Raw genomic sequence first — 25,180 nt, 5'->3', positions numbered from 1 at the left:
AAAATTCTTGCATTCACCTCCCTAACAACCCCATCCATAAACAAATCAAACAACCATGGAGACATCATGTACCCCTGCCACAAACTGACATTCACTGAGAACCAATCACTTTCCTCTCTTTCTACTCATACACATGCCTTACATCCTTGATAAAAACTTTTCACTGCTTCTAACAACTTGCCTCCCACACCATATATTCTTAATACCTTCCACAGAGCACCTCTATCAACTAGGAGCAAATGGGGAGGTAATAACTGGTATTGAAGTGAGAGGGAGATACAGCAAGTATTTTGGAGGTTTGTTGAATGTGTTTGATGATAGAGTGGCAGATATAGGATGTTTTGGTCGAGGGGGTGTGCTTTCTCCAAAATTTGCAAATACTCTTCTTTTTCCCTTCCTTTAACCTCTTTATATTTCAATTAAGACTCAGCCCAGATGTGGACTTTTGTCTATAACTGGTGCCTCAATAAAAAAGATAAATGATTAAAAAAAAATATATAAATAAAATGAACTCCAGGATGGGTATTACAGAAGTGTTACATAAGTGGATATCTAACTATGTGTGCCCCCACCACTAGCAAGATCACAAAATACTCAGCAAGCTGCTGTGTCACATTATTACTGTATGGCCATCAGCAACCCAAGGGTGGATGGATTCGATAACTATTTCTTTACACCTTGAAGCTCTAAAAACTCTCTACCTTCTCATAATTTTCCCAATAACTTTGACAAGGCACATTTTAAAAAGCAGGTTTTCACTTCCTCCAAAATTCGTTAGTACTTTCACTTGTCTCTTCTTTTTGCCATTCATAATCCCCTCTATATTACAATTAAGGATCTGCCTTGATGTGAACTTCTGTTTGTGACAGGAGCCTCCAATGTAAAAAAAAAAAAAAAAAATCTTGGATTGGGTATAAAACGTCAGTGAAGCTGTTTTGAGATGAGTACGGTAACAAGTGGGTTCATTCGGGATTCAAAACCCAGACCATCTGTCTTGGTTTTGTCTCGGTGGACTTCTGTTTGTGACAGGAGCCTCCAATGTAAAAAGAAAAAAATCTTGGATTGGGTATAAAACATGTCAGTGAAGCTGTTTTGAGATGAGTAAGGTAACAAGTGGGTTCATTTGGGATTCAAAACCGACACCATCTGTCCACATATGTACTTTAAAGACAGGATAAAACTTCCTCAAATTGTGACTTCTAAAATCTGACGAAAAAAATTCTGAATATGGGATTAAAATTTCCTTGAAAATCAAAACAATTTGACCTATGAAAGTCTGAAACGAGCTGGTCAAAATGCCTCTCCTAGTAAGAAATCAATCGAACAGGTTAGATAAAGGACCATTCATCACTCATTTCAGTATAAAACTTTTGGTTCAATTTGCTAAGTGGTTTCATATACAGCTTTTCTTGAATATTTTGGTAATCAACAGACTTTTTTTCCTGTGGCAATCATGTTAGATGTTCACTGGCATGAAATGAGGAAACTTGATATAGGTACGTCAACATATCGTTTCTGCAAAATTTCACTTGAAGAAACCCAATGGTTTGTGAGGAGATTCAAATGTGAAAAGTCTACAAATACATGTCAGACAATGATAACATGCAAAGCAATGACATCTTACCAGGTGAGTTATATAAGATTTTGGGAAAAAACAAAATTACATGCAAGTATTTCTAACAAAGAGGGCAAATGAGAGTTAGGGTGAGAGAGTATCATTAAATTTTAGGGAGAATAAAAGGATGTTTTGGAAAGAGGTAAATAAAGTGCATAGGGAATCAATGGAAACTTCAGTGAAGGGGCCTAATGGGGAGGTGATAACAAGTAGTGGTGATGTGAGGAGATGGAGCGAGTATTTTAAAGGTTTGTTGAATGTGTTTGATGACAGAGTGGCAGATATAGGGTGTTTTGGTTGAGGTGGTGTGCAAAGTGAGAGATTTAGAGAGAATGATTTGGTAAACAGAGAAGAGGTAGTAAAAGCTTTGCGGAAGATGAAAGCCGGCAAGGCAGCAGGTTTGGATGGTGTTGCAGTGGAATTTATAAAAAAAAGGGGGTGACTGAATTGCTGACTGGTTGGTAAGGTTATTTAATGTATTATGACTCATGGTGAGGTGCCTGAGGATTGCAGGAATGCTCGCATAGTGCCATTGTACAAAGGCAAAGGGGATAAAACTGAGTGCTCAAATTACAGAGGTATAAGTTTGTTGAGTATTCATGGGAAATTATATGGGAGGGTATTGATTGAGAGGGTGAAGGCATGTACAGAGCATCAGATTGGGGAAGAGCAGTGTGGTTTCAGAAGTGGTAGAGGCTGTGTGGATCAGGTGTTTGCTTTGAAGAATGTATGTGAGAAATACTTAGAAAAGCAAATGGATTTGTATGTAGCTTTTATGGATCTGGAGAAGGCACATGATAGAGTTGATAGAGATGCTCTGTGGAAGGCATTAAGAATATATGGTGTGGGAGGCTAGTTGTTAGAAGGAGTGAAAAGTTTTTTATCGAGGATGTAAGGCATGTGTACGTGTAGGAAGAAAGGAAAGTGACTGGTTCTCAGTGAATGTAGGTTTGTGGCAGGGGTGTGTGATGTCTCCATGGTTGTTTAATTTGTTTATGGATGGGGTTGTTAGGGAGGTAAATGCAAGACTTTTGGAAAGAGGGGTACGTGTGCAGACAGTTGTGGATGAGAGAGCTTGGGAAGTGAGTCAGTTGTTGTTCGCTGGTGATACAGTGTTGGTGGTTGATTCATTTGAGAAACTGCAGAAGCTGGTGACTGAGTTTGGTAAAGTGTGTGTGAAAGAAGAAAGCTGAGAGTAAATGTGAATAAGAGCAAGGTTATTAGGTACAGTAGGGTTGAGGGACAAGTCAATTGGGAGGTAAGTTTAAATGGAGAAAAACTGGAGGAAGTGAAGTGTTTTAGATATCTGGGAGTGGATTTGGCAGTGGATGGAACCATGGAAGTGGAAGTGAATCATAAGGTAGGGGGAGGGGGCAAAAGTTTTGGAAGCGTTGAAGAATGTGTGGAAGTCGAGAACATTATCTCGGAAAGCAAAAATGGGTATGTTTGAAGGAATAGTGGTTCCAACAATGCTTATATGGCTGTGAGGCGTGGGCTATAGATAGAGTTGTGCGGAGGAGGGTGGTTGCACTGGAAATGAGATGTTTGAGGACAATATGTGGTGTGAGGTGGTTTGATCACGCAAGTAATAATAAGGTAAGAGAGATGTTGGTAATAAAAAGAGTGTGGTTGAGAGCAGATGAGGATGTTTTGAAATGGTTTGGTCACATGGAGAAAATGAGTGAGGAAAGATTGACAAAGAGGATATATGTGTCAGTTTGGTCACATGGAGAGAATGAGTGAGGAAAGATTGACAAAGAGGATATATGTGACAGAGGTGGAGGAAACGAGAAGTGGGAGATCAAACTGGAGGAGGAAAGATGGAGCGAAAAAGATTTTGAGTGACCGGGGCCTGACCATGCAAGAGGGTGAAAGGCGTGCAAGGAATAGAGTGAATTGGAACGATGTGGAATACCAGGGTCGACATGCTGTCAATGGATTAAACCAGAGCATGTGAAGTTTTTTTTTTTTTTTTTTTGCTTTGTCGGTCTCCCGCGTTTGCGAGGTAGCACAAGGAAACAGACGAAAGAAATGGCCCAACCCACCCCCATACACATGTATATACATATGTCCACACACGCAAATATACATACCTACACAGCTTTCCATGGTTTACCCCAGACGCTTCACATGCCTTGATTCAATCCACTGACAGCACGTCAACCCCGGTATACCACATCGCTCCAATTCACTCTATTCCTTGCCCTCCTTTCACCCTCCTGCATGTTCAGGCCCCGATCACACAAAATCTTTTTCACTCCATCTTTCCACCTCCAATTTGGTCTCCCTCTTCTCCTCGTTCCCTCCACCTCCGACACATATATCCTCTTGGTCAATCTTTCCTCACTCATTCTCTCCATGTGACCAAACCATTTCAAAACACCCTCTTCTGCTCTCTCAACCACGCTCTTTTTATTTCCACACATCTCTCTTACCCTTACGTTACTTACTCGATCAAACCACCTCACACCACACATTGTCCTCAAACATCTCATTTCCAGCACATCCATCCTCCTGCACACAACTCTATCCATAGTCCACGCCTCGCAACCATACAACATTGTTGGAACCACTATTCCTTCAAACATACCCATTTTTGCTTTCCGAGATAATGTTCTCGACTTCCACACATTCTTCAACGCTTCCAAAACTTTTGCCCCCTCCCCCACCTTATGATTCACTTCCACTTCCATGGTTCCATCCACTGCCAAATCCACTCCCAGATATCTAAAACACTTCACTTCCTTATTCACATTTACTCTTAACTTTCTTCTTTCACACACTTTACCAAACTCAGTCACCAGCTTCTGCAGTTTCTCACATGAATCAGCCACCAGCGCTGTATCATCAGCGAACAACAACTGACTCACTTCCCAAGCTCTCTCATCCCCAACAGACTTCATACTTGCCCCTCTTTCCAAAACTCTTGCATTCACCTCCCTAACAACCCCATCCATAAACAAATTAAACAACCATGGAGACATCACACACCCCTGCCGCAAACCTACATTCACTGAGAACCAATCACTTTCTCTCTTCCTACACGTACACATGCCTTACATCCTCGATAAAAACTTTTCACTGCTTCTAACAACTTGCCTCCCACACCATATATTCTTAATACCTTCCACAGAGCATCTCTATCAACTCTATCATATGCCTTCTCCAGATCCATAAATGCTACATACAAATCCATTTGCTTTTCTAAGTATTTCTCACATACATTCTTCAAAGCAAACACCTGATCCACACATCCTATACCACTTCTGAAACCACACTGCTCTTCCCCAATCTGATGCTCTGTACATGCCTTCACCCTCTCAATCAATACCCTCCCATACAATTTGCCAGGAATACTCAACAAACTTATACCTCTGTAATTTGAGCACTCACTCTTATCCCCTTTGCCTTTGTACAATGGCACTATGCACGCATTCCGCCAATCCTCAGGCACCTCACCATGAGTCATACATACATTAAATAACCTTACCAACCAGTCAACAATACAGTCACCCCCTTTTTTAATAAATTCCACTGCAATACCATCCAAACCTGCTGCCTTGCCGGCTTTCATCTTCCGCAAAGCTTTTACTACCTCTTCTCTGTTTACCAAATCATTTTCCCTAACCCTCGCACTTTGCACACCACCTCGACCAAAACACCCTATATCTGCCACTCTATCATCAAACACATTCAACAAACCTTCAAAATACTCGCTCCATCTCCTTCTCACATCACCACTACTTGTTATCACCTCCCCATTTGCGCCCTTCACTGAAGTTCCCATTTGCTCCCTTGTCTTATGCACTTTATTTACCTCCTTCCAGAACATCTTTTTATTCTCCCTAAAATTAAATGATACTCTCTCACCCCAACTCTCATTTGCCCTTTTTTTCACCTCTTGCACCTTTCTCTTGACCTCCTGCCTCTTTCTTTTATACGTCTCCCACTCAGTTTCATTTTTTCCCAGCAAAAATCGTCCAAATGCCTCTCTCTTCTCTTTCACTAATACTCTTACTTCTTCATCCCACCACTCACTACCCTTTCTAATCAACCCACCTCCCACTCTTCTCATGCCACAAGCATCTTTTGCGCAATCCATCACCGATTCCCTAAATACATCCCATTCCTCCCCCACTCCCCTTACTTCCATTGTTCTCACCTTTTTCCATTCTGTACTCAGTCTCTCCTGGTACTTCCTCACACAAGTCTCCTTCCCAAGCTCACTTACTCTCACCACCCTCTTCACCCCAACATTCACTCTTCTTTTCTGGAAACCCATACAAATCTTCACCTTAGCCTCCACAAGATAATGATCAGACATCCCTCCAGTTGCACCTCTCAGCACATAAACATCCAAAAGTCTCTCTTTCTCGCACTTGTCAATTAACACGTAATCCAATAACGCTCTCAGGCCATCTCTCCTACTTACATAAGTATACTTATGTATATCTCGCTTTTTAAACCAGTTATTCCCAATCATCAGTCCTTTTTCAGCACATAAATCTACAAGCTCTTCACCATTTCCATTTACAACACTGAACACCCCATGTATACCAATTATTCCCTCAACTGCCACATTACTCACCTTTGCATTCAAATCACCCAACACTATAACCCGGTCTCGTGCATCAAAACCACTAACACACTCATTCAGCTGCTCCCAAAACACTTGCCTCTCATGATCTTTCTTCTCATGCCCAGGTGCATATGCACCAATAATCACCCATCTCTCTCCATCAACTTTCAGTTTTACCCATATTAATCGAGAATTTACTTTCTTACATTCTATCACATACTTCCACAACTCCTGTTTCAGGAGTACTGCTACTCCTTCCCTTGCTCTTGTCCTCTCACTAACCCCTGACTTTACTCCCAAGACATTCCCAAACCACTCTTCCCCTTTACCCTTGAGCTTCGTTTCACTCAGAGCCAAAACATCCAGGTTCCTTTCCTCAAACATACTGCCTATCTCTCCTTTTTTCACATCTTGGTTACATCCACACACATTTAGGCACCCCAATCTGAGCCTTCGAGGAGGATGAGCACTCCCCGCGTGACTCCTTCTTCTGTTTCCCATTTTAGAAAGTTAAAAAAAAAAAAAAAAAAAATACGAGGGGAGGATTTCTGGCCCCACGCTCCCGTCCTCTCTAGTCGCTTTCTACGACACGCGAGGAATGCGTGGGAAGTATTCTTTCACCCCTATCCCCAGGGATAATATACATATATATATACACATACACACACATACACACACACACGCACACATACACACACACACACACATACATATATATACATGTGAAAAATTAAAGAAACAATTTAGAAAACTGAAACTTCTAGCTTGAAATGAAATGAAAAAATGAATGCACATAATGGTTCAACCTCCGGCTATGGAAAAAGGAAATGTTTAATTTATTTACACAAACGTCAATAGTAGTTCTCATCAATTTAACCACTGTATCAATAAGCTTCAATGTCTAAGCTACATTTTTTCAATTTCACTATTTTTTTGTCAAAGCACCATGTATGAAAACTATCACTCCAGTAACACAACTATAAGCATGTGAAGTGTCTGGGGTAAACCATGGAAAGTTCTGTGGGGCCTGGATGTGGAAAGGGAGCTGTGATTTCAGGGCATTATTACATGACAGCTAGAGACTGAGTGTGAACGATGTGGCCTTTGTTGTCTTTTCCTAGTGCTACCTCACACACATGAGGGGGGAGAGGGTTTTTATTTCATGTGTGGCGGGGTGGCGATGGGAATGAATAAAGGCAGACAGTATGAATTATGTACATGTGTATATATGTATATGTCTGTGTGTGTATATATATGTATATGTTGAGATGTATAGGTATGTATGTTTGCATGTGTGAACGTGTATGTATATACAAGTGTATGTGGGTGGGTTGGGCCATTCTTTCATATGTTTCCATGCGCTACCTCGCTAACACGGGAGACAGTGACAAAGCAAAATAATAATAATACTATAATAATAAAAAAAAATTTTCTAATAAACAAGGTTCATATAACATTAGAAGAGATAATAAAAAAACAAATGGTTTAAGTGCTTATATATCCCTGGGGATAGGGGAGAAAGAATACTTCCCACGTATTCCCTGCGTGTCGTAGAAGGCGACTAAAAGGGGAGGGAGTGGGTTGCTGGAAATCCTCCCCTCTCGTTTTTTTTTTTTTTTTTTCAAAAGAAGGAACAGAGAAGGGGGCCAGGTGAGGATATTCCCTCAAAGGCCCAGTCCTCTGTTCTTAACGCTACCTCGCTAACGTGGGAAATGGCGAATAGTATGAAAAAAAAAATAAGAATAACTGCACATCAAACACAGCATAATTTCAAGGGGAAGAACCTAGGCATAACAAATCTTCTGGACTTCCATGATGGAGTAAGCACTGGTCTAAATGAAAAAGATAGGTGGGCAGATTGCATGTTACTGTTATGCCATAGAGCATTTAGTCATTCCATAAAAAGAGTTCTCAAAAATAACAAAACTTTCTTGGTGTCAAAAAAAAAGGATGCCTTCTTCAGATTGAAATTTACTTCTTCAAACTGAAATTTACCTGCGTGAAAAGGAACAAATGACATATGTCATAGACACTTTCTCAAACTGGGTGGGAATAACCAGCAATGTAGTGCAGAGCTCTGTCCTGGGACCACTTATTCCCAGTCTGTGTAAATAAACTGCCAAAAGGATTGGAACCATACCTGGAAGAGTCTAAGGATAAAGCTAGTCATGAGAGAAGGCATACTATCACCTACCATACTTTCTTTATGACTATACCATCTCAGACTTTCATCTAAGCAGCATTTCTATCTTTTTTTCACACCCCATTTCCTTCATACATCTTCAAACTTCACTCTGTTCTCCTAATTATAACTGTGCCACATATGTCATCCATCATTACTTTCCATTAAAATAATTCAAATGCACAATTACTCTTTATCAAGGATAATGTACTTCAGTTAACATACACCTTATTCTAATAATGATTCTGGAAGGACTATAGCTCTTCATCCATAGGTAAGCATCTAGTCAGAGGTAGAACATAAATAATTTTCAATCCTTGGATCAAAGCAATATGCAGATCTTTTATCTTTATGGATTTTAGAGCTATGGGCCACAGAGTGAGATCTAATATCATACCCTTAACAAAGCTTTCTATGCTTAATGCAGGTTCTAAAATGTTTGTTAAGAATATATGTAAACATATGATACATGCATCTAATAAAAAATGCAGAAATTATCTAATGGAAACTCCCACTCCAAGATGGCAGTAATCTTGAATGCAAAGAATCCCAGATTGTGGAAATTTGCAAATCCTTAATATTCTAATTGTATCATCATCATAAAATACTTCCATCAGTTAAAAAATGAAAATTATATAAAATGCAATTTACAGTGTCACTTACTTTCCATTAGGAGAAAATGCTATAGCATTGATGGCAGCCTTATGATGGAGGAGAATTCGTGCTGCATCACCATCTGTTATTTGCCACAACCTAACTGTCCGATCACAAGACCCAGTGGCTACATATGTGCCATTGGGATGAAATGCCACACAATCCACAGCTTGAGTGTGGCCTGCCATAGTTCGTAAAGGATACGTGCAGTCAGTGGACCATATTCTGGCTGTGGTATCATATGATCCAGTGGCTACATACATACTAAGTGGAGAAACAGCCACACACCATACAGGGTAGTAATGGCCCTTGTACATTGCAACTGCTTGACCACTTTCTAAGTTCCAAAGACGCATGGTTGTGTCCTCACTAACAGATAGGAGATGAGATGAATCATGGATAAAGGCAGTGTCAAAAACAGGTCCACTGTGTCCCCTTAAGGCAAAAAGCTCTCCTCCACGGTTTCTTCTTCTCCCACCATTCCTTGATTCTGCTGCTGCTTCTTCTTCTTCTCTTTCTTCCTCTTCTAAGCCTTCACCATCATCTTCAATACGCGAATTATCACAAGCTAATAGGGTATGTGATATTCCACCTCTGGGTCCTACCAAAGAGCTAGTTTTTCCAAACCCTACATTATGCACTGGAGGTGTTAGTTTCCACAATTTGATGACACTATCTTCGAACCCACATGACAGCAACCTGCCTTCTGCATTAACACTAGCACAACTCAAGCCATTATATGCATTAGAAACTGTATATACACACAATGATGGTGAGGCAGGCTGAGCTAATTTTACTTGAGCTATTACATCTTTCACTTTTTGGAGCTCTTCCTGACTACAATCCAACCCATCTGCTGTAGATATTACTGTATCTGATGACATGGATTCTGGTGTGTGGCCATTAACTAATGCATTTGAAGAAGTGGAGCTTGGATCTGGACTGCGGAAAACTGCTCCAGAACCGCCAGCACCAGAGTCATCTACCTCTACCTCTATATATGAATTGAAGATCTGCAATTCAAAGAAAAACTTATACTGGGGAAATAATGCATTGGAAAAAAACATGAAAATATTGACATTAATATGATCATACTGTTTTCTTCTTTACAAAGAAGCAAGGGAAGCTTTTCAAAAAAGACATGTAATACACACACAGAACACATTTCTCCAAACAATGAAATATACATGGTATTAGGAGCACATGAACAACAGCCTAATCTGCACACATCCAGCATAAGTAATGTACTAACAACACAGCCCAACATTAACATCCAAGCCCCACACACTATTCTAGGAATCACCTTGACTGCTTCACTTGCCCTTGTTCAGCTTACTAACAGCACATCATCCTCTGTATACTACACTCAGTCAATTCATTGGTGTTATCGGACTCCATCTGCAAAAGGTTATATTGCAAGAGAATAGTCACCATTGGCAAGATTGCCTCACTGGAAGTAAAGTCTTATCAAAGAACCCCTCACTTCAAAGGAGTTCAGATTTCCCTCTCACTGGAAGTAACACAGCTTTGAGTTGCAGGAGCCTGTGGAAAGAGATCCTGGGTAACACCAGCACTCTCTCTTAGAAATTGGTCATTTGGCAAATATAAATGAATAAATTCAATTAATTTAATCTCATGCACACCTCTAACCCTCTGGAATGTTCAGGCCCTAGTACCCCATGCTTCCTTCAGTCCACCTTTCCATCTTCTAAGTCTTCCCTTCCCCTTTCTTCCTCTACTTCTGACAAACATATCTTCTTAGTCAGTCTTTCAGCATTTAGTCTATTCTTAAATCCACACCATTCCAGCAAACCCCGGTCAGCTCTCAATCAGACTGTGCTTGTTACCACACCTCACTCTTACACTGTCAATCCTTGCACAATAGGCCTACCTCACACCACATACTGTCCTCTGGCATTCATTTCTAAGATATCCATCCTTTGTAGTTCTCTTGTGTTCAAGACTCACGATTGAAATCTATACAATACTAATGGGACTACTATATCTTCAACCATACCCATCTTTAACAGACACTGACCTGTCCTTTCACTCTACTCTCAGTACATAGAGTATCGTAGCCCCCTCTACCACCCTACGACTCATTCCATCTTCCATGGTTCAAACAGCTGCCATGTTAACTCCCAGGTTCTCAAAGCACTCCACTTCCTCCCCATTCTAATATAAATTCAGACCCTCCTCTATCATCACCTGCTACATCTCATAACCTTATTTTTGTTAGCACTTACTCTTTAACTTTATCCTTTCATGCATTCTCCCAAACTTTGTCATTAGCCTTGATAGTTTCTCTCTGGAGAAACCATGAGATCTACAAACAGCAACTAATTCATCTCCCATGGTATCCCACCCTTAGCATACCACAGACCCGTCCCTTACCCTAAGAACCTTTTATCATCATCCTTCACTACCCTCTTCATAATAGATCAAACAGCCATCGCAACATCACACATCCTTGATGTAAACCCACTTTCACCAGTAACCACTCATCCTCCTATATTTCTACTCACACATGTCCTAATCTTCTGGCAAAAAATTTTCAGTGCCAGTAGTACTTTTCAATTTACCTTATATATACATAGCACTTTTCACAGAGCATCTCTGCCACCATATCATACACTTGCTTCAGAGCCATAGGTGCTAAATACAATTCTCTCTTTTTCTACAAGTACTTCTTTCAAAATTCTGCAAAGCAAACACCTAGTCTAAATATCCTCAACCTCCCTTTAGTCACACTGCTCTTTCCTTATCAGATGTTTTGTTCATGCCATCAGCCCCCATATCAATGCTTTGTAACCCAGGAACTGCAACAATGTCCCTAGTGCGCCATTAGAGAAATAAATAAAACAGTTATCACACAGTCTTAACAAAAGCAACATTTACTTTATTCTATAACTATGGCAATGTACTAAGCTTGAATTGTAACTGAGAGATGATGAGGCAGTAAACAAAGGTAAATATTTACTTGCACACTCACATACATCATTACTTCTAAGTCTCTACCTTTTCTCCTTGACCATAGAAAGTCAACACGCTAATAAAGTTTGACAACCTTTTTGAGTACTGTATTTGAAATATTTTGGAAATCACATAAATATATAATGCCTGCCAATGAAGTTGGCGCAAGTGTATCTGCACTAATTGTATTGACACAAATCACTTAACCCCATCTAAAATAGTGTTGGTGTCTGCCAGTAAAGTTGGTGCCCTCTAGCAAGCAGTGGCAACTACATGATGTGCCTGTATACCACATGAGCCCACTTCAATGTAGTTGTATAGATTCTACTATATGCAACTGAATGGGCAGACAACAACCTCTTAATAGCAGCCAGGGTGAAGTGTAAAAGTAAGCAACAGTTCTCTATGATTATTGATACATTCTGTTTGGTTTCAGATATAGTGTTATTGCCTTTTATCTACTATAAGCTGGATTAAGGTGATGGCAAGGTGATGTGATGTAAGACCATGGGGTTGGGATTCCTATCCCAAGGAAAACAGGGTATGTAGTTTGCTAGTTAGAGGGTAATCCCAAGCCCATATTAATGCATTTGTTAGCAAATCTTCTTACTTCTATCACTGCCATTTCCAGTTAGGTTAGAGTTTCCATTGAGATTATGAACTGTAAAATTATTGGCTTTAATGTGCTATTTGCAGAATGGTAGTGTTGGCTGCAAGGGGGTGTGACATAAGGAGACCAAAGGAGCTGGTGGAGGAGTAAGGGGTTCCCCAACCTTGTGCCTTACAAAATGTTCCAAGAAGCTTACATAATAAAAAATGATGTAATCAGTGACATTTCATGGAAGAAATGTTATTCAAGTGCATTAGCTGTTTGCCATAACAATAAGTCATCTTGATTGTTTGCACAACAGTTTAATCATAATAGCTGAGATATTCTATTATAGTGACACATATCTGCTAAAGGGATAAATTTTGTGAAATTACAGCAATGGGGCTGCCCAGACTATGGATTGGCTTAAATTTAAAACAATGTTTGAGTCTGAGTCAGATGAGTTAACCTATGTGAGATGAGTATCCTGAGCTAAACTTCAAGGTGATGTAATGTATACTTTTCAGTTTTGTTCGCAAGTAATACCTAACTTGAAGCCTGTTTCAATGTCACATGGTCATGGCTCTAAGCACATCTGTGATGACGGTCCTCACCACCACCACCATAATCACAGCACTGAAGGTTCACCACATTCCATAGTAGAAGCGTAGGTGGATCCAGGATTTCTGGAAGGAAGGGTTGGGGGATGGTGCTCAAGTGGTGTGGGTTACACATAAACTAAGTCTAGTGAAGCTTAATGCCAGAGTCTGGGACAATTTCAAACATTTTTTCATGAATATGAATGGAAGTTGATTGTCTACCTTCCTATTTATCCTATTTATCAATGGTTAAAAATCTCTTCGCATTAGATTAAGGAAAATGTTTATGCCAGCACTTATCACCAAGACTAGCCAGTCCAACACGAACATACTCAGTGAAAACTTGTGAGGAAGTTATTTTTGTAAGAAACTACGGTAATCCCTTGAATAGTTTCATATACTCTATCTATCTATCTATCTATCTATCTATAATCTGATGCCCATTCCCTTTGGGAACTCCCATCAAGTGGGTGAACATGGCAAGTCTCCACTTATCCTTATTCTTACATGTTTCCTTCACATACACCATTCCAAACATTTTTTCACTATTTCTCTCTCTCCAGCACTCTTTCACTCTATTTCACCATGTCACAGGTGGTTTCCCTTGCACATCAACCATTAATTGTATTGTTATACACTATCCCTGTTAACTCCCTGTCTTGCATTCTTTCCACATGCCCCAACCACCTCAAGGTATTACGTTTTACCTACTCTACCATTCACAATTCATTCCCTTTGCATTCCCTGCCATAATGCATTTGTCATGCACCTCTTCATTTCTTTCTCCATACCATCTAGTCCTATCACGTGCTCCTCTCAAACAGCACATTTCCAGAGCCTGGATTCTTGACTTCTGTGATTCATTCCAAATCCATGTTTTGGCTGCAGAGGTCAGGGTCAGGAAGACTACGCTGTCCCTTCATCCTTTCTTCACTTCCATGCCTACACCTCTATCTTTCATAAGTCTATTAAGGAACTCAGTGACTCTTCTACCCTGTATATCATCAAACTTACCCAAGACAGTTCCAACATAAATAATCTCTCTCTCTCTCTCTCTCTCTCTCTCTCTCTCTCTCTCTCTCTCTCTCTCTCTCTCTCTCAGTTTAGTAAACTTTCTTGTTTCACTCTATAAGGTTTTGAAAAATCTATACTTTCACCATTTCCTTTCAAAAGCCATTACTTTACTTCTACTTGCATTTACTTTTAATCACCTATGCTTACACACACACCATAAAACACATTTACAGCCTTTTCCATCTCCTTTCAATCTCAGCAAACAACACAGTATCATCTGCAAACAAGGTTGTCAATATTAAGCTAATACTCCACAAGCTCTATTTGCTCATATAGTCAGTCTCTAGGCCATCTTAATCCCCATCATAATCTTTGTCCCCCCAAAGCATCAAGGAGAAGTAGTAAAGAAATTTAAGAAAAGGGTTGCTCAGACCTTGGACTGTGTAGTTGTTGATGAGATGAGGAAGCCATGGACGGGGAAGTGTGTGTGTGTGTGTGTGTGTGTGTGTGTGTGTGTGTGTGTGTGTGTGTGTGTGTGTGTGCAATATGAAGCATTAACCTAAGTATTTGCAAGATGACACTCATATCCAACAATAAGTCTACTCTATCATCTAAACATCTGAAGAACAATAAAAGTTTACTCTAATGAACACTGACTACACTGTTACTTTTAAAGAAAAAATAAAATAAGATTTCAGCAATGAATCAAAGTTACTTGTGTGATTTATTTATTAACATCAAATACTGCACCAATAATACATTAATCATATTCTCTTTCTCTTCTTTAAGTTTTCCAATGCTACTCATTATTTCCTGGACTCCTAATTCCAACTTGAGAAGTTCTAATAGGAAGTTTCCACCAAAGTATATCCATATCTATGGTGTATACACATTTACCCATCCTCAAAACTGCCTATGTCTCATAACAAAAGGTTGAATTGTTTCAAATATTTCATATTCATATATTTATTTATCATACTTAATCACCATCTCTCGCATTAGCGAGGTGGCACAAGGAAACAGACGAGGAATGGCCCAACTCATCCACATACACATGTATATACATAAACGCCCACACACGCACAAATACATACATATACATTTCAACATATACATACATATACATACACATATATACACATGTACATACTCATACTTGCTGCCTTCATCCATTCCTGTTGCCACCCCGCCATACATGTAATAGCAGCCCCCCAAGGGAGGTAGCACCAGGAAAATATAAAAAAAAAGGCCACATTCATTCACATTCAGTCTCTAGCTGTCATGTGTAATGCACTGAAACCACAGCTCCCTTTCCGCATCCAGGCCCCACAGACCTTTCCATGGTTTACCCCAGATGCTTCACATGCCCTGGTTCAATCCAATGACAGCACATCCACCCCAGTATACCACATTGTTCCAATTCACTCTATTCCTTGCACACCTTTCACCCTCCTGTATGTTCTTCTTTTTATTGATAATGCTCCTGGCCATCCACCTTCAACAAAGGACTTTAGTGAAAACATCACATAAGTCTTTTTTCTCGCAACACTATCTCTAATCCTGCTCAAGGACCAGGGGGTGAAATATAGCACCTACTATGTAGATCATTTGCAAAGCACATGAAGGATAAAGACAAAGGCCAGATGACTGTGAAGTCCTTCATCATCAAGGATTCCATCACAATCACATCAAAGATTCCATCATGATCATCAATGAAGCCTGAATGAAAATCACCAGTGTTTGCATGAACGGAGTATGGCAGAAGCTTTGCCTTCAATTTGTTAATGGATTCTGAGGTTTACAAGCATCAACACCAAAGTATCAATAATGCATAAATACAGTGGAAATGGAAAATAAGTTGGTTTTGATGAGATCGAGAAGGGTGATGTGGAAGAGCTCTCAAATGAAGATCTGTTTCAGTTGGAGAGGGAACACCATGAGGAAGTGCTTGCAAAACAAGAGGAAGGTGAGCAAGTGTGTCCTCTCACTAGAGAGAGGTTAGCTGAAGCATTTCAAAACAATGACCTTGCTCTCACCATATTTGACAATGATGGCTAAACAGACAACACTATAATTCTTTTTGAAGAAACAGGGTACTCGTATGGATGACCAGCCATCAACATCTAGTGAAGTCATAGGTAAACTCAGTCAACCATCACCACTACCTTCCACAACAACGTCTCTGACCCAGATAACCCTCTTCCCCTATAGCCACTCTACTCAACTCCTTGCTCCCTAACAGCACCAGCAGGCAATTTATGAACAGCAGTAAATTCAAGTATTGGGATTAAGTTTGTTCTTGTCTATCTCAATAACAGAATTTACTTTACAATATGTATATTATATGAAGTATCATATATTTCCTGTTATGTGTATACTGTAGTGTAGTTTTTCACTGGCATACCAACTGGTACTGTCTTATCAATAATGAAATCCCCTAATCTCCATTACCTACAATATATGATTTATGCATTTTTGACTTGTGTAACTGTTTTCAAGAGTAATTATTGCATAAATCGATAGGTCCCTGTAAACAACTTAAAAATATGAATTTCAGTGGGCTGGAAAGAAAATCTTCATGAGATGCTGAGGGGTTAACTTACCCAGGACCCCAGCCTTCTCTTCCATGCTATGGTCTGTCTCACTTTTCATGGTTCCATCAATGGCCACACCTACTCCTGGGCACCCACAGCACTCTACCTCCTCTAGGTCCTCCACATTGAAACATATTCACACCATCCTGTCACTTTCTGCTGCACCTCATCACTCTGCTTTTGTTTATTTTACTTTCAACTTTCTCCTTTCATACTCTCTCAAAGACTTTCTCATATCTGCCCCCAGCTGCAAACAGCAACTGATTTGCTCCCTTTTCCCCCTGCCCTTCCTACCCTTGCATCCAGGACCCTTGCTTGTACACAGGGTAAAAAAAAAAAAGTATCTTCCTGGATGAGGCTGATGAACTGAGAAACAATCAGAAAACTCATGTTGTCTCAGTAAGAGTGTTATGATGTATGTAAGAAATATTTCTTCACAATCATGATGGCTCCACTATAAAGTTATTTACATCAAAATATGAATCAATATAACATTTTCTAGAGCAAATGACATGAAATGTTGCTAGCAAACAATACATTAAAAAATCATGAAAGCAGGGTTACCAACACGAGTCTAGACTGATGGGCATTTCTCAAAATAATTTGTTCATGGTGTCATGGTGTTTCACACAAATATAGGGACAAAAATCTTTTTACCCTGTTTATCTCCCTCACCACCCTGTTCCTGAAAACATATCTCAAAATCTTGCAACAGAAATTACTTTCTTAACACAGGTAAAAACTCAAAAAATCCCCTTCACCCTCCACACAAATACAATGGATTTACCTGCAGCAGAGTTGGATTCTCAGTGGCTTTGAGGTATCTCAAGAAGTAATTCAGAGTCAGTTCACTTAAACGCACCAAATATTTACCACTCCTGTAATAAAGGTATATAAAGTATATTGCTCAATGAAAATATGTTTTCTTTTTATGACTTTCCTAGTTCCTCCCTATTCATACTTCATTCAGGTAAACTTACCTATCATTCTGACTGATTATCTTCTATAGGGAGGGAACTCAACTTGTAGCAGAGGTATAAGATTACAAAGAAAATCAAAATGTTGATATTGTGCCTAAGCTTACAATGCATAGAAAAGTGTAACATCATTAATGTTTGTATTATATTCATGAAGAGATATATCAGTCTGTATGTAAAACAATAGCTTACTGGATAAAGAGTGAACTTACAAAAATTCCATGTACAATTTCAACTATGATACTATTACATGCAATGTGAGTGCAAAGCATACGAATGGCACTGCTGATAATATCTGTACAAAAAAGGCTTAAATTATAGATATCAAACACTGCAAATCAAAAGCCATGCATTTCCTCTGCCCTGATAAATACATGAGGTTATCACACTTCTTGACCTGTTGTCCTGACTGATGAATGTGGCTGATTTCTTGCACACTGTGGAAGACCCATACAGAGGTCTTGGAGTGACAAGGTTCAGGGTATTTATAGCAAAATCACTTGACTTGTGATGGGGTTACATTCTAAGAAAACCTGTACTATGTAAAGGCATCATAAATTGAACAACAGAAACTCAGTACACAAGATGTGTACATTTCTGAAAAAAAAAAATCCCTACCTAACTCTAAAGTTTAAAACAAATATCAAAGGCAGCATTCATTCACACTCAGTCTATAGCTGCCATGTATAATGCACCGAAACCACAGCTCCCTTTCCACATCCAGGCAACATAAAACTTTCCATGGTTTACCCCAGACGCTTCACATGCCCTGGTTCAATCCATTCACAGCACGTCGACCCTGGTATACCACATCGTTCCAATTCACTCTATTCCATACACGCCTTTCACCCTCCTGCATGTTCAGGCCCTAATCACTCAAAATCTTTCTCACTCCATCTTTCCACCACCAATTTGGTCTCCCACTTCTCCTCGTTCCCTCCACCTCTGACACATGTATCCTCTTGGTCAATCTTTCCTCACTCATTCTCTCCATGTAACCAAACCATTTCAAAACACCTTCTTCTGCTCCCTCAACCACATTGTTTTTATTACCACACATCTCTCTTACCCTTTCATTACTTACTCGATCAAACCACCTCACACCACATATTGTCCTCAAACATCTCATTTCCAGCACATCCACCCTCCTCTGCACAACTCTATCTATAGCCCATGCCTTGCAACCATATAGCATTCTTGGAACCACTATTCCTTCAAAAATACCCATTTTTGCTTTCCAAGATAATGTTCTCGACTTCCACATATTTTTCAACGCTCCCAGAACTTTCGCATCCTCCCCCACCATATGATTCACTTCCATTTCCATGGTTCCATCCGTTGCCAAATCCAATCCGAGATATCTAAAACACTTCACTTCCTCCAGTTTTTCTCTATTCAAACTTAACTTGCAATTGACTTGTCCCTCAACCCTACTGTACCTAATAACCTTGCTCTTATAGACATTTACTCTCAGCTTTCTTCTTTCACACATTTTACCAAACTCAGTCACCAGCTTCTGCAGTTTCTCACCTGAATCAGCTACCAGCGCGGTATCATCAGCGAACAACAAATGACTCACTTCCCAAGCTCTCTCATCCACAACAGACTGCATACTTGCCCCTCTTTCCAAAACTCTTGCATTCACCTTCCTAACAACCCCATCCATAAACAAATTAAATAACCATGGAGACATTATGCACCTCTGCTGCAAACCTACATTCACTGAGAACCAATCACTTTCCTCTCTTCATACTGGTACACATGCCTTACATCCTCGATAAAAACTTTTCACTGCTTCTAACAACTTGCCTCCCACACCATATATTCTTAATACCTTCCACAGACCATCTCTATACACTCCATCATATGCCTTCTCCAGATCCATAAATGCTACATACAAATCCATTTGCTTTTCTAAGTACTTCTTATATACATTCTTCACAGCGGACACCTGATCCACACATCCTCTACCACTTCTGAAACCACATTGCTCTTCCCCAATCTGATGCTCTGTACAAGTCTTCACCCTTTCAATCAACACCCTCCCATATAATTTCTCAGGAATACTCAACAAACGTATGCCTTTGTAATTTGAGCACTCACTTTTATCCATTTAGCCTTTGTACCATGGCACTATGCACGCATTCCGCCAATCCTCAGGCACCTCACCATGGGTCATACATACATTAAATAACCTTACCAACCAGTCAACAATACAGTCACCCCCTTTTTTAATAAATTCCACTGCAATACCATCCAAACCTGCTGCCTTGCCGGCTTTCATCTTCCGCAAAGCTTTGCACACCCTCTCACTTTGCACACCACCTCGACCAAAACACCCTATATCTGCTACTCTATCATCAAACACATTCAACAAACCTTCAAAATACTCACTCCATCTCCTTCTCACATAACCACTAATTGTTATCAACTCCCCATTAGCCCCCTTCACTGATCTTCCCATTTGTTCCCTTGTCTTACGCACTTTATTTACCTCCTTCCAAAACATCATTCTATTCTCCCTAAAATTTACTGATACTCTCACCCCAACTCTCACTTGCCCTCTCTTTCACCTCTTGCACCTTTCTCTTGACCTACTGCCTCTTTCTTTTATACATCTCCCAGTCATCTGCATTACTTCCTTCCAAAAATCGTCCAAATGCCTCTCTCTTCTCTTTCACTAATAATCTTTCTTCTTCATCCCACCACTCACTACCCATTCTAATCTACCCACCTCCCACGCTTCTCATGCTACAAGAATCTTTAGCGCAAGCCATCACTGCTTTCCTAAAGACAACCCATTCCTCCCCCACTCCCCTTACATCCTTTCTTCTCACATTTTTCCATTCTGTGCTCAGTCTCTCCTGGCACTTCCTCACACAAGTCTCCTTCCCAAGCTCACTTACTCTCACCACTCTCTTTACCCCAATATTCTCTCTTCTTTTCTGAAAACCTCTACAAATCTCTAGCTTAGCGTCCACAAGAGAATGATCAAACATCCCTGCAGTTGCACTTCTTAACACATTAATATATATATATATATATATATATATATATATATATATATATATATATATATATATATATATAATGCAGAGACCTGTGTGAGGAAGTACCAGGAGAGACTGAGTACAGAATGGAAAAAGGTGAGAACAATGGAAGCAAGGGGAGTGGGGGAGGAATGGGTTGTATTTAGGGAATCAGTGATGGATTGCACAAAAGATGCTTGTGGCATGAGAAGAGTGGGAGGTGGGTTGATTAGAAAGGGTAGTGAGTGGTGGGATGAAGAAGTAAGAGTATTAGTGAAAGAGAAGAGAGAGGCATTTGGACGATTTTTGCAGGGAAAAAATGCAATTGAGTGGGAGATGTATAAAAGAAAGAGACAGGAGGTCAAGAGAAAGGTGCAAGAGGTGAAAAAGAGGGCAAATGAGAGTTGGGGTGAGAGAGTATCATTAAATTTTAGGGAGAATAAAAAGATGTTCTGGAAGGAGGTAAATAAAGTGCGTAAGACAAGGGAGCAAATGGGAACTTCAGTGAAGGGCGCAAATGGGGAGGTGATAACAAGTAGTGGTGATGTGAGAAGGAGATGGAGTGAGTATTTTGAAGGTTTGTTGAATGTGTTTGATGATAGAGTGGCAGATATAGGGTGTTTTGGTCGAGGTGGTGTGCAAAGTGCGAGGGTTAGGGAAAATGATTTGGTAAACAGAGGAGAGGTAGTGAAAGCTTTGCGGAAGATGAAAGCCGGCAAGGCAGCAGGTTTGGATGGTATTGCAGTGGAATTTATTAAAAAAGGGGGTGACTGTATTGTTGACTGGTTGGTAAGGTTATTTAATGTATGTATGACTCATGGTGAGGTGCCTGAGGATTGGCGGAATGCGTGCATAGTGCCATTGTACAAAGGCAAAGGGGATAAGAGTGAGTGCTCAAATTACAGAGGTATAAGTTTGTTGAGTATTCCTGGTAAATTATATGGGAGGGTATTGATTGAGAGGGTGAAAGCATGTACAGAGCATCAGATTGGGGAGGAGCAGTGTGGTTTCAGAAGTGGTAGAGGATGTGTGGATCAGGTGTTTGCTTTGAAGAATGTATGTGAGAAATACTTAGAAAAGCAAATGGATTTGTATGTAGCATTTATGGATCTGGAGAAGGCATATGATAGAGTTGATAGAGATGCTCTGTGGAAGGTATTAAGAATATATGGTGTGGGAGGAAAGTTGTTAGAAGCAGTGAAAAGTTTTTATCGAGGATGTAAGGCATGTGTACGTGTAGGAAGAGAGGAAAGTGATTGGTTCTCAGTGAATGTAGGTTTGCGGCAGGGGTGTGTGATGTCTCCATGGTTGTTTAATTTGTTTATGGATGGGGTTGTTAGGGAGGTGAATGCAAGAGTTTTGGAAAGAGGGGCAAGTATGAAGTCTGTTGGGGATGAGAGAGCTTGGGAAGTGAGTCAGTTGTTGTTCGCTGATGATACAGCGCTGGTGGCTGATTCATGTGAGAAACTGCAGAAGCTGGTGACTGAGTTTGGTAAAGTGTGTGGAAGAAGAAAGTTAAGAGTAAATGTGAATAAGAGCAAGGTTATTAGGTACAGTAGGGTTGAGGGTCAAGTCAATTGGGAGGTGAGTTTGAATGGAGAAAAACTGGAGGAAGTGAAGTGTTTTAGATATCTGGGAGTGGATCTGGCAGCGGATGGAACCATGGAAGCGGAAGTGGATCATAGGGTGGGGGAGGGGGCGAAAATTCTGGGGGCCTTGAAGAATGTGTGGAAGTCGAGAACATTATCTCGGAAAGCAAAAATGGGTATGTTTGAAGGAATAGTGGTTCCAACAATGTTGTATGGTTGCGAGGCGTGGGCTATGGATAGAGTTGTGCGCAGGAGGATGGATGTGCTGGAAATGAGATGTTTGAGGACAATGTGTGGTGTGAGGTGGTTTGATCGAGTGAGTAACGTAAAGGTAAGAGAGATGTGTGGAAATAAAAAGAGCGTGGTTGAGAGAGCAGAAGAGGGTGTTTTGAAGTGGTTTGGGCACATGGAGAGAATGAGTGAGGAAAGATTGACCAAGAGGATATATGTGTCGGAGGTGGAGGGAACGAGGAGAAGAGGGAGACCAAATTGGAGGTGGAAAGATGGAGTGAAAAAGATTTTGTGTGATCGGGGCCTGAACATGCAGGAGGGTGAAAGGAGGGCAAGGAATAGAGTGAATTAGAGCGATGTGGTATACCGGGGTTGACGTGCTGTCAGTGGATTGAATCAAGGCATGTGAAGCGTCTGGGGTAAACCATGGAAAGCTGTGTAGGTATGTATATTTGCGTGTGTGGACGTATGTATATACATGTGTATGGGGGGGGTTGGGCCATTTCTTTCGTCTGTTTCCTTGCGCTACCTCGCAAACGCGGGAGACAGCGACAAAGTATAAAAAAAAAAAAAATATATATATATATATATATATATATATATATATATATATATATATATATACTTTTTTTTCTTTTTTTTTTGCTTTGTCGCTGTCTCCCGCGTTTGCGAGGTAGCGCAAGGAAACAGACGAAAGAAATGGCCCAACCCACCCCCATACACATGCCTTGATTCAATCCACTGACAGCACGTCAACCCCGGTATACCACATCGCTCCAATTCACTCTATTCTTTGCCCTCCTTTCACCCTCCTGCATGTTCAGGCCCCGATCACACAAAATCTCTTTCACTCCATCTTTCCACCTCCAATTTGGTCTCCCTCTTCTCCTCGTTCCCTCCACCTCTGATACATATATCCTCTTGGTCAATCTTTCCTCACTCATTCTCTCCATGTGACCAAACCATTTCAAAACACCCTCTTCTGCTCTCTCAACCACACTCTTTTTATTTCCACACATCTCTCTTACCCTTACGTTACTTACTCGATCAAACCACCTCACACCACACATTGTCCTCAAACATCTCATTTCCAGCACATCCATCCTCCTGCGCACAACTCTATCCATAGTCCACGCCTCGCAACCATACAACATTGTTGGAACCACTATTCCTTCAAACATACCCATTTTTGCTTTCCGAGATAATGTTCTCGACTTCCACACATTCTTCAAGGCTCCCAGAATTTTCGCCCCCCTCCCCCACCCTAGGATCATCTTCCGCTTCCATGGTTCCATCCGCCGCCAGATCCACTCCAGACATCTAAAACACTTCACTTCCTCCAGTTTTTCTCCATTCAAACTCACTTCCCAATTGAATTGACCCTCAACCCTACTGTACCTAATAACCTTGCTCTTATTCACATTTACTCTTAACTTTCTTCTTTCACACACTTTACCAAACTCAGTCACCAGCTTCTGCAGTTTCTCACATGAATCAGCTACCAGCGCTGTATCATCAGCGAACAACAACTGACTCACTTCCCAAGCTCTCTCATCCCCAACAGACTTCATACTTGCCCCTCTTTCCAAAACTCTTGCATTCACCTCCCTAACAACCCCATCCATAAACAAATTAAACAACCATGGAGACATCACACACCCCTGCCGCAAACCTACATTCACTGAGAACCAATCACTTTCCTCTCTTCCTACACGTACACATGCCTTACATCCTCGATAAAAACTTTTCACTGCTTCTAACAACTTGCCTCCCACACCATATATTCTTAATACCTTCCACAGAGCATCTCTATCAATTCTATCATATGCCTTCTCCAGATCCATAAATGCTACATACAAATCCATTTGCTTTTCTAAGTATTTCTCACATACATTCTTCAAAGCAAACACCTGATCCACACATCCTATACCACTTCTGAAACCACACTGCTCTTCCCCAGTCTGATGCTCTGTACATGCCTTCACCCTCTCAATCAATACCCTCTCATATAATTTACCAGGAATACTCAACAAACTTATACCTCTGTAATTTGAGCACTCACTCTTATCCCCTTTGCCTTTGTACAATGGCACTATGCACACATTCCACCAATCCTCAGGCACCTCACCATGAGTCATACATACATTAAATAACCTTACCAACCAGTCAACAATACAGTCACCCCCTTTTTTAATAGATTCCACTGCAATACCATCCAAACCTGCTGCCTTGCCGGCTTTCATCTTCCGCAAAGCTTTCACTACCTCTTCTCTGTTTACCAACTCATTTTCCTAACCCTCGCACTTTGCACACCACCTCGACCAAAACACCCTATATCTGCCACTCTATCATCAAACACATTCAACAAACCTTCAAAATACTCACTCCATCTCCTTCTCACATCACCACTACTTGTTATCACCTCCCCATTTGCGCCCTTCACTGAAGTTCCCATTTGCTCCCTTGTCTTACGCACTTTATTTACCTCCTTCCAGAACATCTTTTTATTCTCCCTAAAATTTAATGATACTCTCTCACCCCAACTCTCATTTGCC

At 40.5% G+C, this 25,180-nt stretch overlaps 1 protein-coding gene across 2 annotated transcripts in view; it reads right to left on the bottom strand.

Annotated features, from left to right (window-relative positions):
- Positions 1–25,180, bottom strand: part of LOC139750904 (TAF5-like RNA polymerase II p300/CBP-associated factor-associated factor 65 kDa subunit 5L) — a 233,290-nt gene that overhangs the window by 108,596 nt on the left and 99,514 nt on the right. For both annotated transcript variants that reach the window (XM_071665789.1, XM_071665788.1), the window contains exons 3-4: positions 17,587–17,677; positions 9,040–10,043 (exon numbers count right to left, since the gene is read on the bottom strand). In XM_071665789.1, coding sequence (XP_071521890.1) covers positions 9,040–10,043; positions 17,587–17,677 — 1,095 coding nt within the window. The remainder of the gene's footprint in view (positions 1–9,039; positions 10,044–17,586; positions 17,678–25,180) is intronic.

The sequence above is a fragment of the Panulirus ornatus genome, chromosome 10, assembly GCF_036320965.1.
Source record: "Panulirus ornatus isolate Po-2019 chromosome 10, ASM3632096v1, whole genome shotgun sequence".
Classification (NCBI taxonomy): Eukaryota; Metazoa; Arthropoda; class Malacostraca; order Decapoda; family Palinuridae; genus Panulirus; species Panulirus ornatus.
This window is presented reverse-complemented; position numbering and strand designations above follow the sequence as displayed.